The 14,878-nt window shown below is 47.2% G+C and overlaps 1 protein-coding gene across 2 annotated transcripts in view; it reads left to right on the top strand.

The window, feature by feature from the left end:
* The window catches only part of METTL16 (methyltransferase like 16), a 69,399-nt gene extending 61,363 nt beyond the window's left edge, over window positions 1-8,036 (top strand). Inside the window, exons 10-11 of one of the 2 annotated variants that reach the window (XR_003507027.1) lie at window positions 101-1,576; window positions 4,420-8,036. Coding sequence is in view for 1 of the 2 variants with exons in the window: in XM_027519805.1 (XP_027375606.1) it covers window positions 101-724 (624 nt within the window). In the remaining variant the exon portion in view is untranslated. Of the gene's footprint in view, window positions 1-100 lie in introns of both variants that reach the window. The other variant, XM_027519805.1, reaches the window with a different exon arrangement.
* The last annotated feature ends 6,842 nt before the right edge of the window (window positions 8,037-14,878 follow it).

Genomic DNA, 14,878 nt, shown 5'->3' with positions numbered 1-14,878 from the left:
CACATTGAAGAAGTACTTACAAATAATCTTTTTTCTTTTTTTTTAAAAGGAGTTTTCAGAGGAGAAAAGTGATCTATAAAATTGTTTTTCCTCCAAACAGGTCCAGCATAAACGAGTTCCCTGTGGAAAGGAGGAAATCAGCCTTTTCCTAACGGCCATAGAAAACTCCTGGATTCACTTGAGGAGGAAGAAAAGAGACCGAGTGAGACAACTGAGAGAGGTGCCCCTAGCGCCCAAGGACGTGATCGAAGCCCTGGAAGAGAAAAAACCTCCCCCGAGGGAGTCTGGCAGTAGCCAGGATGTTGCCCAGGGCCCCCAGGAGAGTGCCCTGGGGGGCCCTGCTCCACCGGAAGGCGAGTCTGCCACTGTGGGGGGCCATGGCCCCAGCCAGGACTTGCTTTCCCAGGAGGAAAACCCAGAACCCACGGAGGATGAAAGGAGTGAGGAAAAGGGGGACATGGAGGTTCTGGAAGGTTGTAAAGGCTCTAGTAATGGAGCCCAGGACCACGAGGCTCCTGAGCCCTTCAGCAGCCCAGCGTCTGAAAAAGGGAACCATCTCCAAGGAGTGGCTGGACGTTACTTATTCAAGTGTCTGATAAACGTTAAGAAGGAGGTAGATGACGCCTTAGTTGAAATGCACTGGGTTGAGGGCCAGAACAGGGATTTGATGAACCAGCTTTGTACTTATATACGTAACCAAATTTTCAGGCTTGTTGCTAGTTAACTCCAAAATTCTCGCACATTTGGGAAAGTTCTATAAAGCAGCTTGCTTTGAAGAGTGGCCTGGGAGGGGTGGCAAGCTGAATTCCATCATTAGCCCACTAGTAACATTATGTGGAATTGTCTTAAAAAACCAACAAATGAGTCAATTTTTAAACACCTGCCTCCTTTAAAAAAAAAAAAAAAGAATTACAGGGCATTGTAGTATGGTAGTTCAGAGAAAGAATTGTGGTGATCAGCATCAACAAAATGTCATCGGTAAACTCATAAGGGATTTAAACCTGACTTAAGCTGATCACCTTTGGAGAAGGAAATGGCAACCCACTCCAGTATTCTTGCCTGGAGAATCCCATGGACAGAGGAACCTTGTGGGCTGCAGTCCATGGAGTCGCAAGAGTCGGACATGACTGAGTGACTTTGACTACTTCACTAAGCTGATCGCCTTGGCCTCAGACTGGTTTTCTGAGGCCAAAAGGATTATTTTTGCAGTCTGATCCCGGTCAGAACTCAACAGTGCATCCTGCCTTCTGTGTCAGCCTTGGTTGCTTCTGAGAAGGGGTGACTTTCTCACCCCTGCCCGCCTGCCCCTCCACCCCATGGAGGTGGTATACCAGGGCGGATAGCTCTATACCCTCTTCTACAGTCACTTGCAAGACTAAAAACTTTGGGTACATACGATTGATGACCCCTGTGTCAGTCCTGAGAAAGGAACTAGCCTTTTGAGAGTCAGGGAGAGAAAGCTCAGTAATGCCAGGAAGAAGGCCTGATCAGGGAGCGCCTGGAAACGTTGAAGACAATCGGCACATTCCTGACTCTTGTCTGTTTTGGATGTTGCTTGTTTCAGAAACAGAATTAGGTAAGCAAAACTGCCAGATACAACTGCGATGCAGCAGAATGAAGCCATACCCGTGCCTCCAACCTGTTTAAAGAACTGTTTTGTAGCAGTTTGACTGTGTGGATTTTTTTTTAAATTTGTTTTGACGTTTGAAGTGGAGCTAATATAAGAGTATTCAGAATTGAAAACTGTCAGTCCTGTTTGAATCCTGGGGTTGGGGAAGATACTCTCTTGGCTTTCAATGGATAAGTGATGGGTGATGGAAATGAGAAATGGAGCAAGATATATTTACATATAGTAAGTTGCTTAAGAAAGCCTCATCTATTGGCAGATAAGTTACTGCTAATCAAAGATGGTTTTGGCACAGGAGTTCGTTTGTAATCCCTTCTGTGTTTACCTGTTGCCATTGGAGAATTCTGAGGCCAGGGTAACTGTTCTTAAAACATGTTTCCTAATTGTGCTGTCAGGGCTCAGCAGGAATACCTCTGGGAAAGGCGTCTCTTTTTTGTCCTCTTGGTGTCTCGGTTACCCTCTGCTGTGCTTGGCTTTTACTGCTTGATTTTATACCAGCAGCTGAGGGTTCTATTTATCCTGAAAATTTTGAGTACAGTGCCATTGCCTGCAAAGAAGACTGTAGTTAAGCCACACTTTTGAAAGGTGGCTGTTGGTTGGGGCATAAAACTGATGACCTTGGCATACTTTGGCAGCAGCTAGACCAGTCCTTCAGCAAAGATACTGGAAATGGAAATAGGACCATATCATACCTCTCCATGGCAGTGGAGACAGAGCTGCCGAAAAGAACATACGAACCAACCAGTGTTCTAAGCTGGTCCATGGACCTCTGGAGAACCCAGAGCTTCCTGGGTTATTTCCAAAGGCTCTGTGGACATGTTTGGGTTTTTTTCTGGAGAGAAGGGTCCCCAAGTTAGAGAGAGGAGCTACTAACTCACTGGGGATTAGGAACCGCTATGCTGGTTAGCCTTTGACAGAAAAAGGAAACTTAATGCCCAGGGTCCCACAGAGTCCAAGATTCAGCACAGGGCCTCGGATTCCGGTGATCCAGTCATCTCCTCCATCCACCCCCACCATCCTCTCCTCACCTCTCATAACATTGGAGTCATATGCTGGACCCAAACCTAGTTTCTGTCTTGATCAAATTTTAGGATACGTGAGTTAGGTAACGACTCTTCACTCAATAAAGCCGTCACTGTTGGCATGTTTGTTTCACTGTAAAGGAGTAGGACATGCTCATTAAGGATTTGGAAAGATCAAAGGAGGAAACAGCTTCAGTCACCCCTCGCCTCAGCCTCCGGGAGCATAGCCCCTGTTGGTATTTCAGTGTTTCCTTCTAGTCACTAATCTGTCTCTATAGATGGGGGGTGTGAGTGTGTGGGTTCAACTTTGGTTGTGTTCATTCTGCATATTCACTATGCTTTTTTCCTCCGCGCTGTCACAGGAGTGTATTATTGGTCCTCCTCACTTGTTCACAATGTATTTCAGCCACAGTATTAGCCTTTGTTAAGTCTAGTACTTAGAGATTCCCAGGGAATCCTCTGTGGGCCTGGAAGCACAAAAGAGCTGTCTTACGTCTGTGTGTGTTTGGTGCCCCAGGTTTGAGGCTTGGTGCAGTGGAAGATGCTTTATAGTTTAAGCTGATGCTCTTAGAGTTTAAGAAGCATATGGCTAGAGAGCCTTCCACTGCTGGAACTGTGAGTACAGTTTTTGCATTGGTGTGTCTTCAGTTCCTTCTCTGAGAAGAATAGTTTATTTCCATCTAATGAGAGAACATTGAAACATTTTTAAAAGACATTTAAAAATCCTTTCACTTACACATATACTTGATAATTGTGTGATATGGGGTAGCCTATACCTCTGATAAAAGGGGAAGATGAAATTTTTTTTTTTTAAGAAATAGATTACTGACCTGTGTGTCATAATGTTGAGTGATAACTGCCTAAGTGTCTGGAGGTCAAGTTCATGTTGATGGATTAATATGAAATTCAGTCTTTGTGGTGGTATCTTAAATTCTGTTCTGGTCCCTGGCCTGGGCGTCTGATCTCTTGATAACGAAAGTGGGAACAGAAGCAGGACTTGTTTTCCAAGGAGGGGAATAAGCTGCTTTTGTTCTTCGGAATCTGCTTTGCTTCCAGCAGTGGGTTCCTTCACCCCACATCCTTGCCCAGCTATTCACACACCAGAGCATACTGCTTGTTCTCACAGGGTCTGTATCTCTGTGGTGGAGTTTCAGCTAGTCTTAAGGGAGTGTGTGGATGATATATACTTAAAATTTTAGTGTGTATTTTTAAAAACATGAAACCTGTCAAAGCTTACCATATGATTACACCTGCTTCTAAGCTCTGACGTGTAGTAAAATTGCAAGGGGTGGAAAAGATGCAAAGGCCTTTAGAAAATTCTAGGCCTCCTAAAAGAAGCCCCTCCTTCTTACTTAAATCCAGGTGTTTCTGCTGCGGCCACACGAGGGCGTATGTGGCTTTTTTTAATCAGCTTCCCGGTGGGCGTGGATAAAATTGTGTCCTTGGTATTTTCTTGAAATAGCCAGATAAATATTTTTATGTAAGCAAGTACGTTTTTACGTTAAAAAACTTAGAGAGATGAAAGAAAGAAGGGAAAACTCACCACCCTGTGGTCTGGGCATAAGTTTTCAGCCTTTTTATGTTTCTTTATGGTCCCAGATGATTTAAAGATTTTTTTTCTTTCCACCTGTCTTACTACTCTAAAATAGACCCAGGCTGTGTTAGTCCTTTGGATCAACTTTTTATTGGTCTCTAGTTAATGGGGTGCTAGAAGGGGACATTTCATGATTTTACATAGTAAGTTTTCCAAAACTACTATTTGTGTCGCAGGAAGAATAATAGAGCCTAAAGAAAGAAGCTGCTTTCAGCATTCCTAAGGAGTCATCTGCAGAAGGGAAGTCTCAAAGGTGCAACACTTTCACAGCCACATCTCTTGGAAAAGTTGGCACTCAGGAGAATCAGTTTGCTGAATGGGCATTAAGCCCAATAAAAACCCAGAGGACGCTTACTAGTGAGGATGGATTGGCCTCTGCCTCCTGGAGCAAGGTGTTGATGGTCTTAAACCTTCTCATGCTTCCGGGTGCAAACCTCTTGGTGCTTGTGCCAGCACCGTATTAAGGAAGCCTGGGGGGCTCACCCTGCGAGCAGTGGGACCTCACACACATACCAGAGGGTTCCTGCTCTGCTCTGCAAAGACATTCAGATCCTCTGTATGACTCACCCAAATGACTAAAACAGCAGTTTATTTTTTTTAATTGCTGGTTGGAACGGCTAATGCTGCCTTTTGGAGGGTTTGCTTTTACTCCAGGGGACCATGTTGTGACTGAAGGCCTTGCACCTCTGAATGCTCTCTGAGGTGCAGCCTTTTCTCCTCCCCTCTCTCAGCCTGGCAGAACCATTGGGGACTCCAGGCTCTCTTCAGGGAAGCAAGGGATCTCAGGTGCTGACTAGAAGCCAGGGAACTGAGATCAGGCGGAGTGGGCCAGAAAGTGCAGGGGCATGGAAAACAGTGAAGGTCACAGACTTCACAATTCATCAGACCCGAGTCTACATTCCAGTTCCACTTACAGGGTCAGTCATTCTCACTGAGGCTTGACTTCGTCATACAAAAGCTGCTGGATTCTCAATTCCAAGAGTCATAAAATAGCAGTCAAGTGAGAGGAATACTAAAGCCCCTTGGAAGAGTCCATAAACGAGGGGTAGGCTCATTGCTTCTTAGTCTCTCTTGAGTTTTCACTTTCTGCTCAGAATATCTTCTTTCAAGAGACTCAGGTGAAAAAGCCAAGACCTCAGATGTGTCAGTGCAAGTATAGGCTGCCACTCTGACTGAGAGCAGAAATCCAGACTTCTGTGTAGTGGGAGGATAAACGGAACCAATACTGACTATCAGTCCTCTATGTCAGTTGTCTGGCTTAACCCCGCAAAGAGGCGTGGAGTCCCTGTGTGCTTGCGTAAAGAAGTGGCAGCTCAGAAATGCCTTAAATGACTTGCCCTAAGGTTGTTTACAGGGACTTGACCTCAGGTCCAGAGATAGGAGACAGGGATTTCATATCAATCTCGATTCGTCACAAGTGCTACACTTAGGATGGAAACGGACTCTTGGGCTCCATGGACCCATCTCTAGGGAAGGAAGCTTCGACGATACGACACGGGGAAGAGAAAATCAAGTCTTAACCAACTCTGCCATTGAGCATTTGAAGGTCATATTATTTTCCAGCCTTTGATCAAGGAGCAAGCTTTAATAAAATGAAATTGCTTATAATTAGTTCTTAACTTACACTACCAAATCTTTATAGAATTTTGGATTTGGCAGTAGTACAGATAATTAAGTCGATAGTGAAACCACAGTCTAGTGCAAGCACACACTGGATCGGAATCAATGTAAAATAACTGATAATTAGGTAATGACTCTTTGACAATGCATAATTGTATAATAAGGGGAAGAAGGATTTTTTTTTTTAGGCAACATCAAATATTTCACTTACGGAAAGCAAAACTGATAGACTTTAGATCTTGCTACAGAAGGGTAACAGTCATAAAAAATAGCAAGTCGTCTTCCCCAGGTAAGGGAATGGACTGTGTGAATCGAGAAAAGGAAAGGCTGCCTGCCATCTGGTGGGAGTTCAAGGAGTGTGGCTGAGAGTGGAGGAAACGGAGCCAGGAAATTCCCAGCTGGGGGAGCCTTGGCCGGCTCCAACAGCCAGCCTGCCCCCAGGGGAAGCTGCCCTGCGAGCACCGCTGAGCCTGGGACAGTGGGTAACCTGCCCCGCTACGTGTGTGATGCCAGTGGCTCCATGTCTCTTGCTGGGAAGTGGGCATTCCCAGTCTGGTCAGGATCCCTAATTGAAGTCTCTTTGTCCCAGGATTTGCCTTCAGGGGGGCAGATGTGGGGCTTCTGGAGCAAATGCTGGCCTCTGTTTTATTAATGGACACTTTCATTCACAAAGGGAAGTATTTCCTCATCTTCTACCCCAGGGGCCAGACAAGAAGGGCTGGAGCTCCCACTCGCACTGGTGGAGCACTGCTGCTATCAAGTAACTTGTGTTCCATGCCTGCTGGTTACTGCTGTGCAGAAGTCGCTGCCCCGTGATGCCGGATCTTCTTATTTCTTGAGGAAAGCTGGAAATCCAGGTTTTGACAAGTTTACTTGATGGTAAATCTTCACAACGAATTCAGTATTTTACAGAAACCTGGTCGACCATCAGTTTGTGGCCTCTTCTACCACCAGGTGGTAGAACTTACCTAAATATTTGCTGCCTCCACTCTCCTAACTCGTTTATTTCAGCCACTGAAGTCTGGTTGCTGCCTCCCCACCTCTTTAAAGAGTTCTCACCTCTTAACAGGGAGAATCCCGAAGATTCTAGTAGCCATGGGCCTGGTTTGTGCTTTTCTCTCACTCGTGGCCAACCTTATCCACTCCATGACTTTATACTGGTCACTCCTGCATTCTTCACACACAAATCTAGGCCTTTCCTGAACTTTAACCTTCCACACGCCTCACCTCCTGTCGGACATGACCCCCAGGACCATGGCTGTGCTAACTCAACTGATTTGCACCTGCGTCTCCCGTACTCTCCACCACATCCAGCCAGCTGTCCAGAATAGAAATCTCTGCTCCTCCCTCTCCTTCACCGCTAGGGTCTAAAAATCTTCCACCTGAGAAAGATCCTCCCAATTCCAGCCCAGCCTCTTCCTCCATCCCTGGTGCCACCACCTTAGCGCCCTTCTGCGTCTCTCACCTGGACTGTAAGGGTAGCCTGAACCGTTTCTGGGGGATTTCAGAATTAAGCAGCAGGAAAAGTGGGTTGGGGAGGGGTTGGGGAGAGGAGTAAAGAAACAGGAAGGAAAACTAGGATGGGAAGTAGACCCAGCGCCCCAGGTCAAGTTAGTTGAGATCAAGACTCGGGTGAGGCTCTTCCTGGTCAAGCACGCCAGAACTTTCCCCCTTTAACATAATTTCATTTTACAAAAGTGATGTTTTCATTAGAAGATATTTATAAAAGAAGGAATAAAAGTTTACAATTCCACTACTCAAATGGAGTTGTTTTACATTTTGTTAGTATTTTTATATACATATATATATTTAAGCAGCAAATGTGGAATCAATGGTCTGTGTTACTGTTCTATAAATGTTTTCATTCAGCAATATGTTGTGATAAATTTTTTCTGGTTATAAAATTAACCTGTGTGTCATAAAACTTGTGAAAATAAAAGTTACCAGAGGTTGCACTGCCTGAAGACAAGCACCAGTAATATTTTGGTTTATATCCTGTTTTCTTCACATGCGTTTTTGTGAGCGGCACTTCATGAAACCAGTTGTTCCTTATTGGAAATCGAGATTTTCTCGTTTTCACTTTTGTACATAACGCTTTAGTGAATATCTTTGTACAGAAATGTTTGTGTGTTTTCTTCCTGCTTTAGGATAAATTTGTGTAAGAATTACTGAAGCAGAAGAGATAATGTGCTTTTAATGGCTTTTCCGTATATTACCAATTTGCTCACTGAAAACACTGTTCTCCTTTACCATTTCTTGTCTTTGCCACACATTTGGTGTGTGGATTTTAAAAATCCTTTATCAAGTGATTGGCAAGAATATTTTCATTGTTTTAGTTTTATTATGGTATTTGCAAGGCCAAACATCTTTGTGTATATATTTATGTTCCTATAGTTTTTGTTTTACGAATTTTAAGTCACGTCCTGTGTTCTCTTCTCTACCCAAGTGTTCATTTTGTTGCTGACATCCCAGTGGCACAGCTTGCCAGCATCTTCCTCCATTTTGTCATTTACCTTTTCCTTTTGTTTATGGTGGTTTTGTTTTTACAGTCAAGGAGCTTTTAGAAAAGTTTATATATATAATCAACTGTGTCAAACTGTTCCTTTCAATTCTCTTTGCCTTTATGGGTAGATAATCTCTTTCACCATCCTTGGAGCCAAAAAACGTTTGCCTATATTTTATTTTGGCTCCTTTGACATTTTGTTTTGCATTTAACACTTTGCGTTTATGTAGGTGTGTGGTGGAAGTTTTAAGGACCTAACTGTGTTTAGTGAACAGTTTAGAGTTACCACAGAGTAACTCTTCTGAGAGATGGCTGGTGAGCTCTAGCCCTGCCTGCCCTGTGAGGTGTCTGATGGGAACCCGGACTCACGAGGGCTGCGGGCTGGGGAACAAGTTGAGTCTGTCCTATCCCAGCCTCCAGCCTTGAAGTGGGAGGAGTCACTGGCTGGAACATGGCTCCTGGAGAGTGTAGGGTGTCCCCAGCACTGCCCCATATAGACTCTCCTGATGGGCCCTGGGCCCTTGGTAAGAAATCCTATTGTGGGCGTGGAGCTGCACCCTAGATCAGGCTGGTCCGGCCAGTACGAGGCCACTGCTGCAGGCCTCACACCCTCTTCTGGCTTGAGGGGCACCAGTCACTAGTGCAGGCAACTGATACCTTGGGCTTTAAAGACTTGATCTGCAGCCTTGCTTTTACCTGTGAGCTGAGATTGGCTGGGACCTAGATGGAGAGTCCTTTGTGGGGCGCTGATTGCATTCCAGCCCCTCTGCCCTGGGAGGAGCCTTCGGGTCCAGCTGGCTCTTGACTCACATGGCAAAAACTCTGCCTGTCTTTACTAATAACTTTGCCCAGTCTCACTCCCATGACCTGAATTAACTTACTCTCATGAAGCCGCCTTTTTTTTCTTGCTTCAAAGGAGTAACCAAAGTCCTCGACCTTTCCCATCTGTCTTTCCACCCTGACCAGCTTCCTCCTTCCCTAGTCATTCACAGCCCCCATCTCTCTAGCTGCATAGCTTGCTTGCCAGCCACTTTGGTTTCTCAGAAAAGCTCAGTGTGTGTGGCTCCTCCCTATTTGCTTCTGAACTGCATTTCTTTCCTTATTACTCAGTGTCCACACCCAGGGCGTCTGCCTGGATAAAAATCTGCCCCTTTCCCCCAGTCACCTTTTCAGGCCAGACAGCGCCAGCGAGGAATGGCTGTCAACCCAGGCTAGCTCTTCATTCCTCAGAGCAGCCTGAGGCAGTTACAGTGTCCCTGGAGGTCATCTGAGCCCTTGGATCCTAAGTTAAATTCTCTCCTTGCCTTCTCACTCACCTGCTAAGCAAAGTCAGTGATTCTGTCTTCAGCCAGCTCCCCATCATCAGCTATTGCTGGGAGGTTTTCGGACCCTCATCCCTGTGCTGGGCTGTCCCACATTGAGGAGAACCAAGCCACTCCTCACCCCAGCTGATACTAAGCAGCATTGTGACCTTGGATAAAACACCACTTGGGAGATTGATTTAGGTGATCATAACTCTCCTAGCTCTAACATCATGTGAGCCAATGAAGAGGGAGTCAGTGGACGGGAAGGTTGAACTTGACTGTCTGTTTCTTAGGTTTAGGAGAAGTCCTTTGACAGCTCGCCAGGAATAGAGGAAGGCAGATGAGGACTCAGGTGAAAACTTCCAGCTCTGGGGAGCCCACTTTACTGCAATTGAATGCATGCCCTATAGGATACACCTCTAAGAAAGTAATTTGGAATCCTGCTCATCATCATCCAGACTGATCTCATCAGGCATCAGGTTCAGTTTGCTAACCCAGGCTTAAATCCACTTAATTCACTTATTAGAAAAATATGATTATCTGGGAACCTAACTTTCTAAAATGGGTAGATCAGTACCCTCACAGATGCTTTTATGGTCCTAGGATTTCTTGTGCTACATCCAGCATGGTGGGAAAGAGCAAAGCTTTACTTTTTCCATGTATCACTGTGGGATTGAGTTCAACTCCGACCTTTTATCCCACTCTGGCCTTGGCTACAAGGAGAGCCCAGTGTCTGGGCTCTATGCTTGACACACAGGATCTGTGAACATCTTGCAGTGTGTCCCTTAGTGTATTTAGTCTTCTGTCTTTCCCTCTTCATTGCACAGCTGACTTTCTCCCTTTGCTCTTGTTTTACCTGTAGTAGGTGAAAAGCTCTCCTAAGACAACGTGCATAGTTTGAGAAGTCAGGCCTGAAGGGTTAGGGCATGTGCGACTTGGGACCTGGTATATTTGTACTTTGGCTTCACACCTTTCCCCCTATCTTATTACTTTTATGCTTTGTAGGGTCAGAGAACTGATCTTTGTAGTTCTTAGGTATGTGTATATCTATATCAAATCTATATCTTAAGATTTGTGTATATATGTAGAGCTTTGTTGGGATGAATGGTGGGGTGATGGGAGATTGTCTCATTAAGGAATGTCACTAGCTCCACATACTAAAAAATTGAGGAGGTTGGGAATTCCCTGGTGGTCCAGTGGTAAGGGGGCTTCCCAGGTGGTGCTAGTGGTAAAGAATCTACTGCCAATGCAAGAGACGTGAGACACGGGTTCAGTACCTGGTCAGAAAGATCTCCTGGAAGAGGACATGGCAATCCACTCCAGTATTCTTGCCAGGAGAATCCATCCCATGGACAGAGGAGCCTGGCGGGCCACAGTCCATGGGGTTGCAGAGTCAGACACAACTGAAATGACTTAGCACGCAGGGCACGCCAGTGGTAAGGGCTGGCGCTTTCACTATCACAGATCCAGGTTTGATACCTGGTTGAGGAACTTAAGATCCAGCAAGCTGAGCAGCATAGCCAAGAGAGAAAAATCAAGGGGGCCAAACTGGGCACTGGGGTGCAAAAGACTTCAGGAGGAAGAGTGGAAACAGAAATCCTCTCATGAGAATTACACAGTGACGGATGGGCCAGGTTTCCTCCTGCCCCAAAGATACTAAGCACTGGAAGCCATTTAGGAACAACTTTTTGGAAATGGCTGGGCTTTGGCTTACATCCAAAACATGCTAACCTTTCTGCTGAAACATCAAAAAGACTTTCCCCTGAATGAATACAACAATGGCCAGCTTCTACCTGAGTTCCACCCTCTTGCAACAGGAAGTTGGGCTAAAACATTAAGCAGCCCTATTCATTCCTCTCCTTTTACCCTCCCCCTTACTACCTAAATGGTATCTCTCACCCCCACTGTCCATTCCCCAACTAGAGTAACCTTGGTTGATGAGAAACCCTGTCTGGCCGTTTTCAGGCTCCTGCATGCAGTAACAAGCCCAGGAAAAGCCTCCTTTCTAAACCCTTGCTTTTGCCTAACATCCCCTGGCTGCTGTCCCCGCATGACCCAAATAAACAGATGATCATGTGAAGCCAGGAAGGCTGTTTGTTTTAAACAGTGAGCATCTCCACTAATCTCCGGACCAGATGGGTTATTGGGGACAAGGGAGAGGTTGGCATTTGAATTCTGTTCACCCCACTTTTACCTCCTGCTTCCCCACCCCTGAAGGCAAAGCTGTCTTCAGAACACTACTTTTCAGAGGGTTGCCTTTGTGATGTGACAGAGCTGGGTCCCTGATGAGTCAGAAGAATTGGACTTCAGTCGCCAGAAGAGACTTCAGGGCTCTAAAAATGTCATGACCACTTGAAGAAGGCAGAAGGGTACAGTTGGAGGTAGCTCTCTGAGCATCCCGGGCCACTGGGCAGAATGGTACAGTGCTAGCCCCTAACAAAATGAGAACTTGGCGAACAACATTATCTCAAGTCACTTAGATATATATTAGACTAGTTCATGTGTACATACATGTGTGTCCATGCTGAGTCGCTTCGGTCGTGTCCGACTTTGCACCCTTCTGGACTGTAGCCTGCCAGGCTTCTCTGTCCATGGGATTCTCTAGGCCAGAACTGAGCCACCTGGGAAGCCTATATATATATATATATACACACACATATATATACACACACACACACATATATACTGCTGCTGCTAAGTCGCTTCAGTCGTGTCTGACTCTGTGCGACCCCATAGACGGCAGCCCACCAGGCTCCCCCGTCCCTGGGATTTTCCAGGCAAGAACACGAGTGGGTTGCCATTTCCTTCTCCAATGCATGAAAGTGAAAGTGAAGTCGCTCAGTCGTGTCCGACTCTTTGAGACCCCATGGACCGCAGCCTACCAGGCCCCTCTGTCCATAGGATTTTCCAAGCAAGAGTACTGGAGTGGGTTGCCATTGTCTTCTCCTATACACACACATATATATATATACATATACATATACCCCCAGTGGGTGAAGAATCAGCCTGCAATACTGGAGATTTGGGTTCAATCCCTGGGTCGGGAAGATCCCCTGGAGGGTATGGCAACCACTCCAGTATTCTTGCCTGGAGAATCATGGATAGAGGAGACTAGCAGGCTACAGTCCTTGGGGTCGCAGAGTCAGACGTGACTGAAGCCACACACACACACACACACACACACATGCATACATACATACATACAGTCTTAGGTGGCAGATAACCTTAAAAGAAGCAATGTTGGGACCAGCACTGATCAAAGCCTTCCCAGGAAAGCAGCATTCATCCTGCAAAGAAGAAATTGTTCTTTAATGCCCTGATCCCCTGTTGCTTTTCAACTTCAACATAAATAAAGCCAATGTCACCCAGTCACTCGTGTGTAATGGCCTCTCTCTGCTCAGCTACAGATGCTGGGGCAGTAACTGTGGAAAGATAAGAGCCCTCTGTAAACTGGTGCTGGCAAACAACCCCTTTCCTCCTGTTCACTAGGTTCTCAATTTCCAGTCTGTGCAGGCTTTCTTTCCCTGGGATGCATTATGCCCTCAAACGAAAGGCATGAAGCCAGCAAACATCATCTGTACCAGCTTTATATGTGTCTAGCAGTGTTAAGTGGTCAGACTCCCCTTTCCCATGTGAGCAGTTTGATACTCCTCCACCACTGTTTTCTAACTGGGGGCCCTGACCCAGAACTGTCTTTAGAAGAGTTATCTGTGCAGTCTGGGGATAAATGCTCCTCCTACCCGGCAAGGAGCAACTGGACTACTGAGTGGCCTTAGACAAGTACTTTCTCATCTCTGGACCTCAGTTTCCTTAACTGCAAAATCAGAGAATTGGGGTATTTTGTTGTTTAATGGCTAAGTCGTCTCCGACTCTTTTTGTGACCCAATGGAATGTAGCCCACCAGGCTCTTCAGTCAATGGGATTTCCCAGACAGGAATACTGAAGAGGGTTGCCAATCCCTTCTCCAGGGAATCTTTCCCCACCCAGGGATTTAACTCGGGTCTCCTTCATTGGCAGGTGGGTTCTTTACCATTGAGCCAGCTGGGCTGACCTCAAAGGTCTAATTTGTTAACTGTAACCCCAGGCAGCCCCAAACTCTAATACTAGAAGCCACCGTTGGGAGTGCCAGCCCGGGTCCCGCCCTAGCGGCGAGCGCGGTTGTGGCTTGGCGGACTGGCCCCGCCCCGCGGCCTCAGTAGTCCAGCCATGCGAGGGCCGGGCTTCCGCCCTCCACGTTGTTGTTCCCGATTTGCGCCACACCCCCTTGGTCTAGGCTGTGGACGCCTAAGTCGTAACCGCCCTGAGCCCGGCCCCAGAGCAAAGGGCGGCCTCTGGGGAGACACAGTCGGACTCTCCACCCGCATCAGACGCGCGTGGACAAAGACGAGAGTCTAGGGGAAGGAAGGAAAGAGACTCAGTTTTAAAAGGAGGTTGGTGAAAAGTAAACAGCAGGTAGGGTACAACTGTAGAATTTCCCTCTCAGCGTCCCACTCTCCACACAGTGGCCCCATCCGCACCCGCGAATGTGACCCTGCTAGACACTGGCCCTTTAAACACAGGGCTGGCGGCGCGGGGTGTCCATGTGGAGCTGCTCCATGCCGTGTTGTCCTGCCCGCCCATTGGCCCGCGGCCCGGTGACGTCGCCTAATAGGATGCGAACGCACTGCGGGGGGAGGAACGGAGACAAAACGCGGAATCGGATTTTCACTCCGCTCCCTTCGCGGGTTCTCTGGCAGCCTCCAGCCGTCAGCTCCGCCCAGGGGCGGATCCCGGGGGAATTGCGACAGCAGGATGGTTGCAGGAATTAGGTCACGTGTAGGTAGAAAGCGGAGACCCAGGGGTCAGGCCAGTCTTTACCAACCTAGGTTTCCCTGACCTGGAATATTATTTGAGCTAAACTTAAGTCCTGAATTTTTCACCCTTCTTTACCTCCAGCAGGACAAATTTCGTTGTGAATGACCCTAACACGCAGCCGTTGCTCAACTTGTGGCTTGCAATCGGGGCGGGGCGAGGCGGGAGAGCGGAAATGCAGGGCGCGAACCCGGCTGGAGCTTCTCCCGCCCCCACCCAGGCCACGTGTGCGCGCGCGGTCTCGAGTGGGCGGGGCCAGGCCGCCCGGGCCCCGCCCCTCCCTTCTTGAGACGCCGGGGCCCTACGGGCGGGGGCTCCGGTCCGGGCTTTGGCTGCGGCCCCGGTGTAGTAGCGGGG

This window comes from Bos indicus x Bos taurus, chromosome 19, assembly GCF_003369695.1.
Source record: "Bos indicus x Bos taurus breed Angus x Brahman F1 hybrid chromosome 19, Bos_hybrid_MaternalHap_v2.0, whole genome shotgun sequence".
Classification (NCBI taxonomy): domain Eukaryota; kingdom Metazoa; phylum Chordata; class Mammalia; order Artiodactyla; family Bovidae; genus Bos; species Bos indicus x Bos taurus.
The sequence above is the reverse complement of the archived record's forward strand: the minus strand, read 5'-3'. Positions and strand labels throughout refer to the sequence as shown.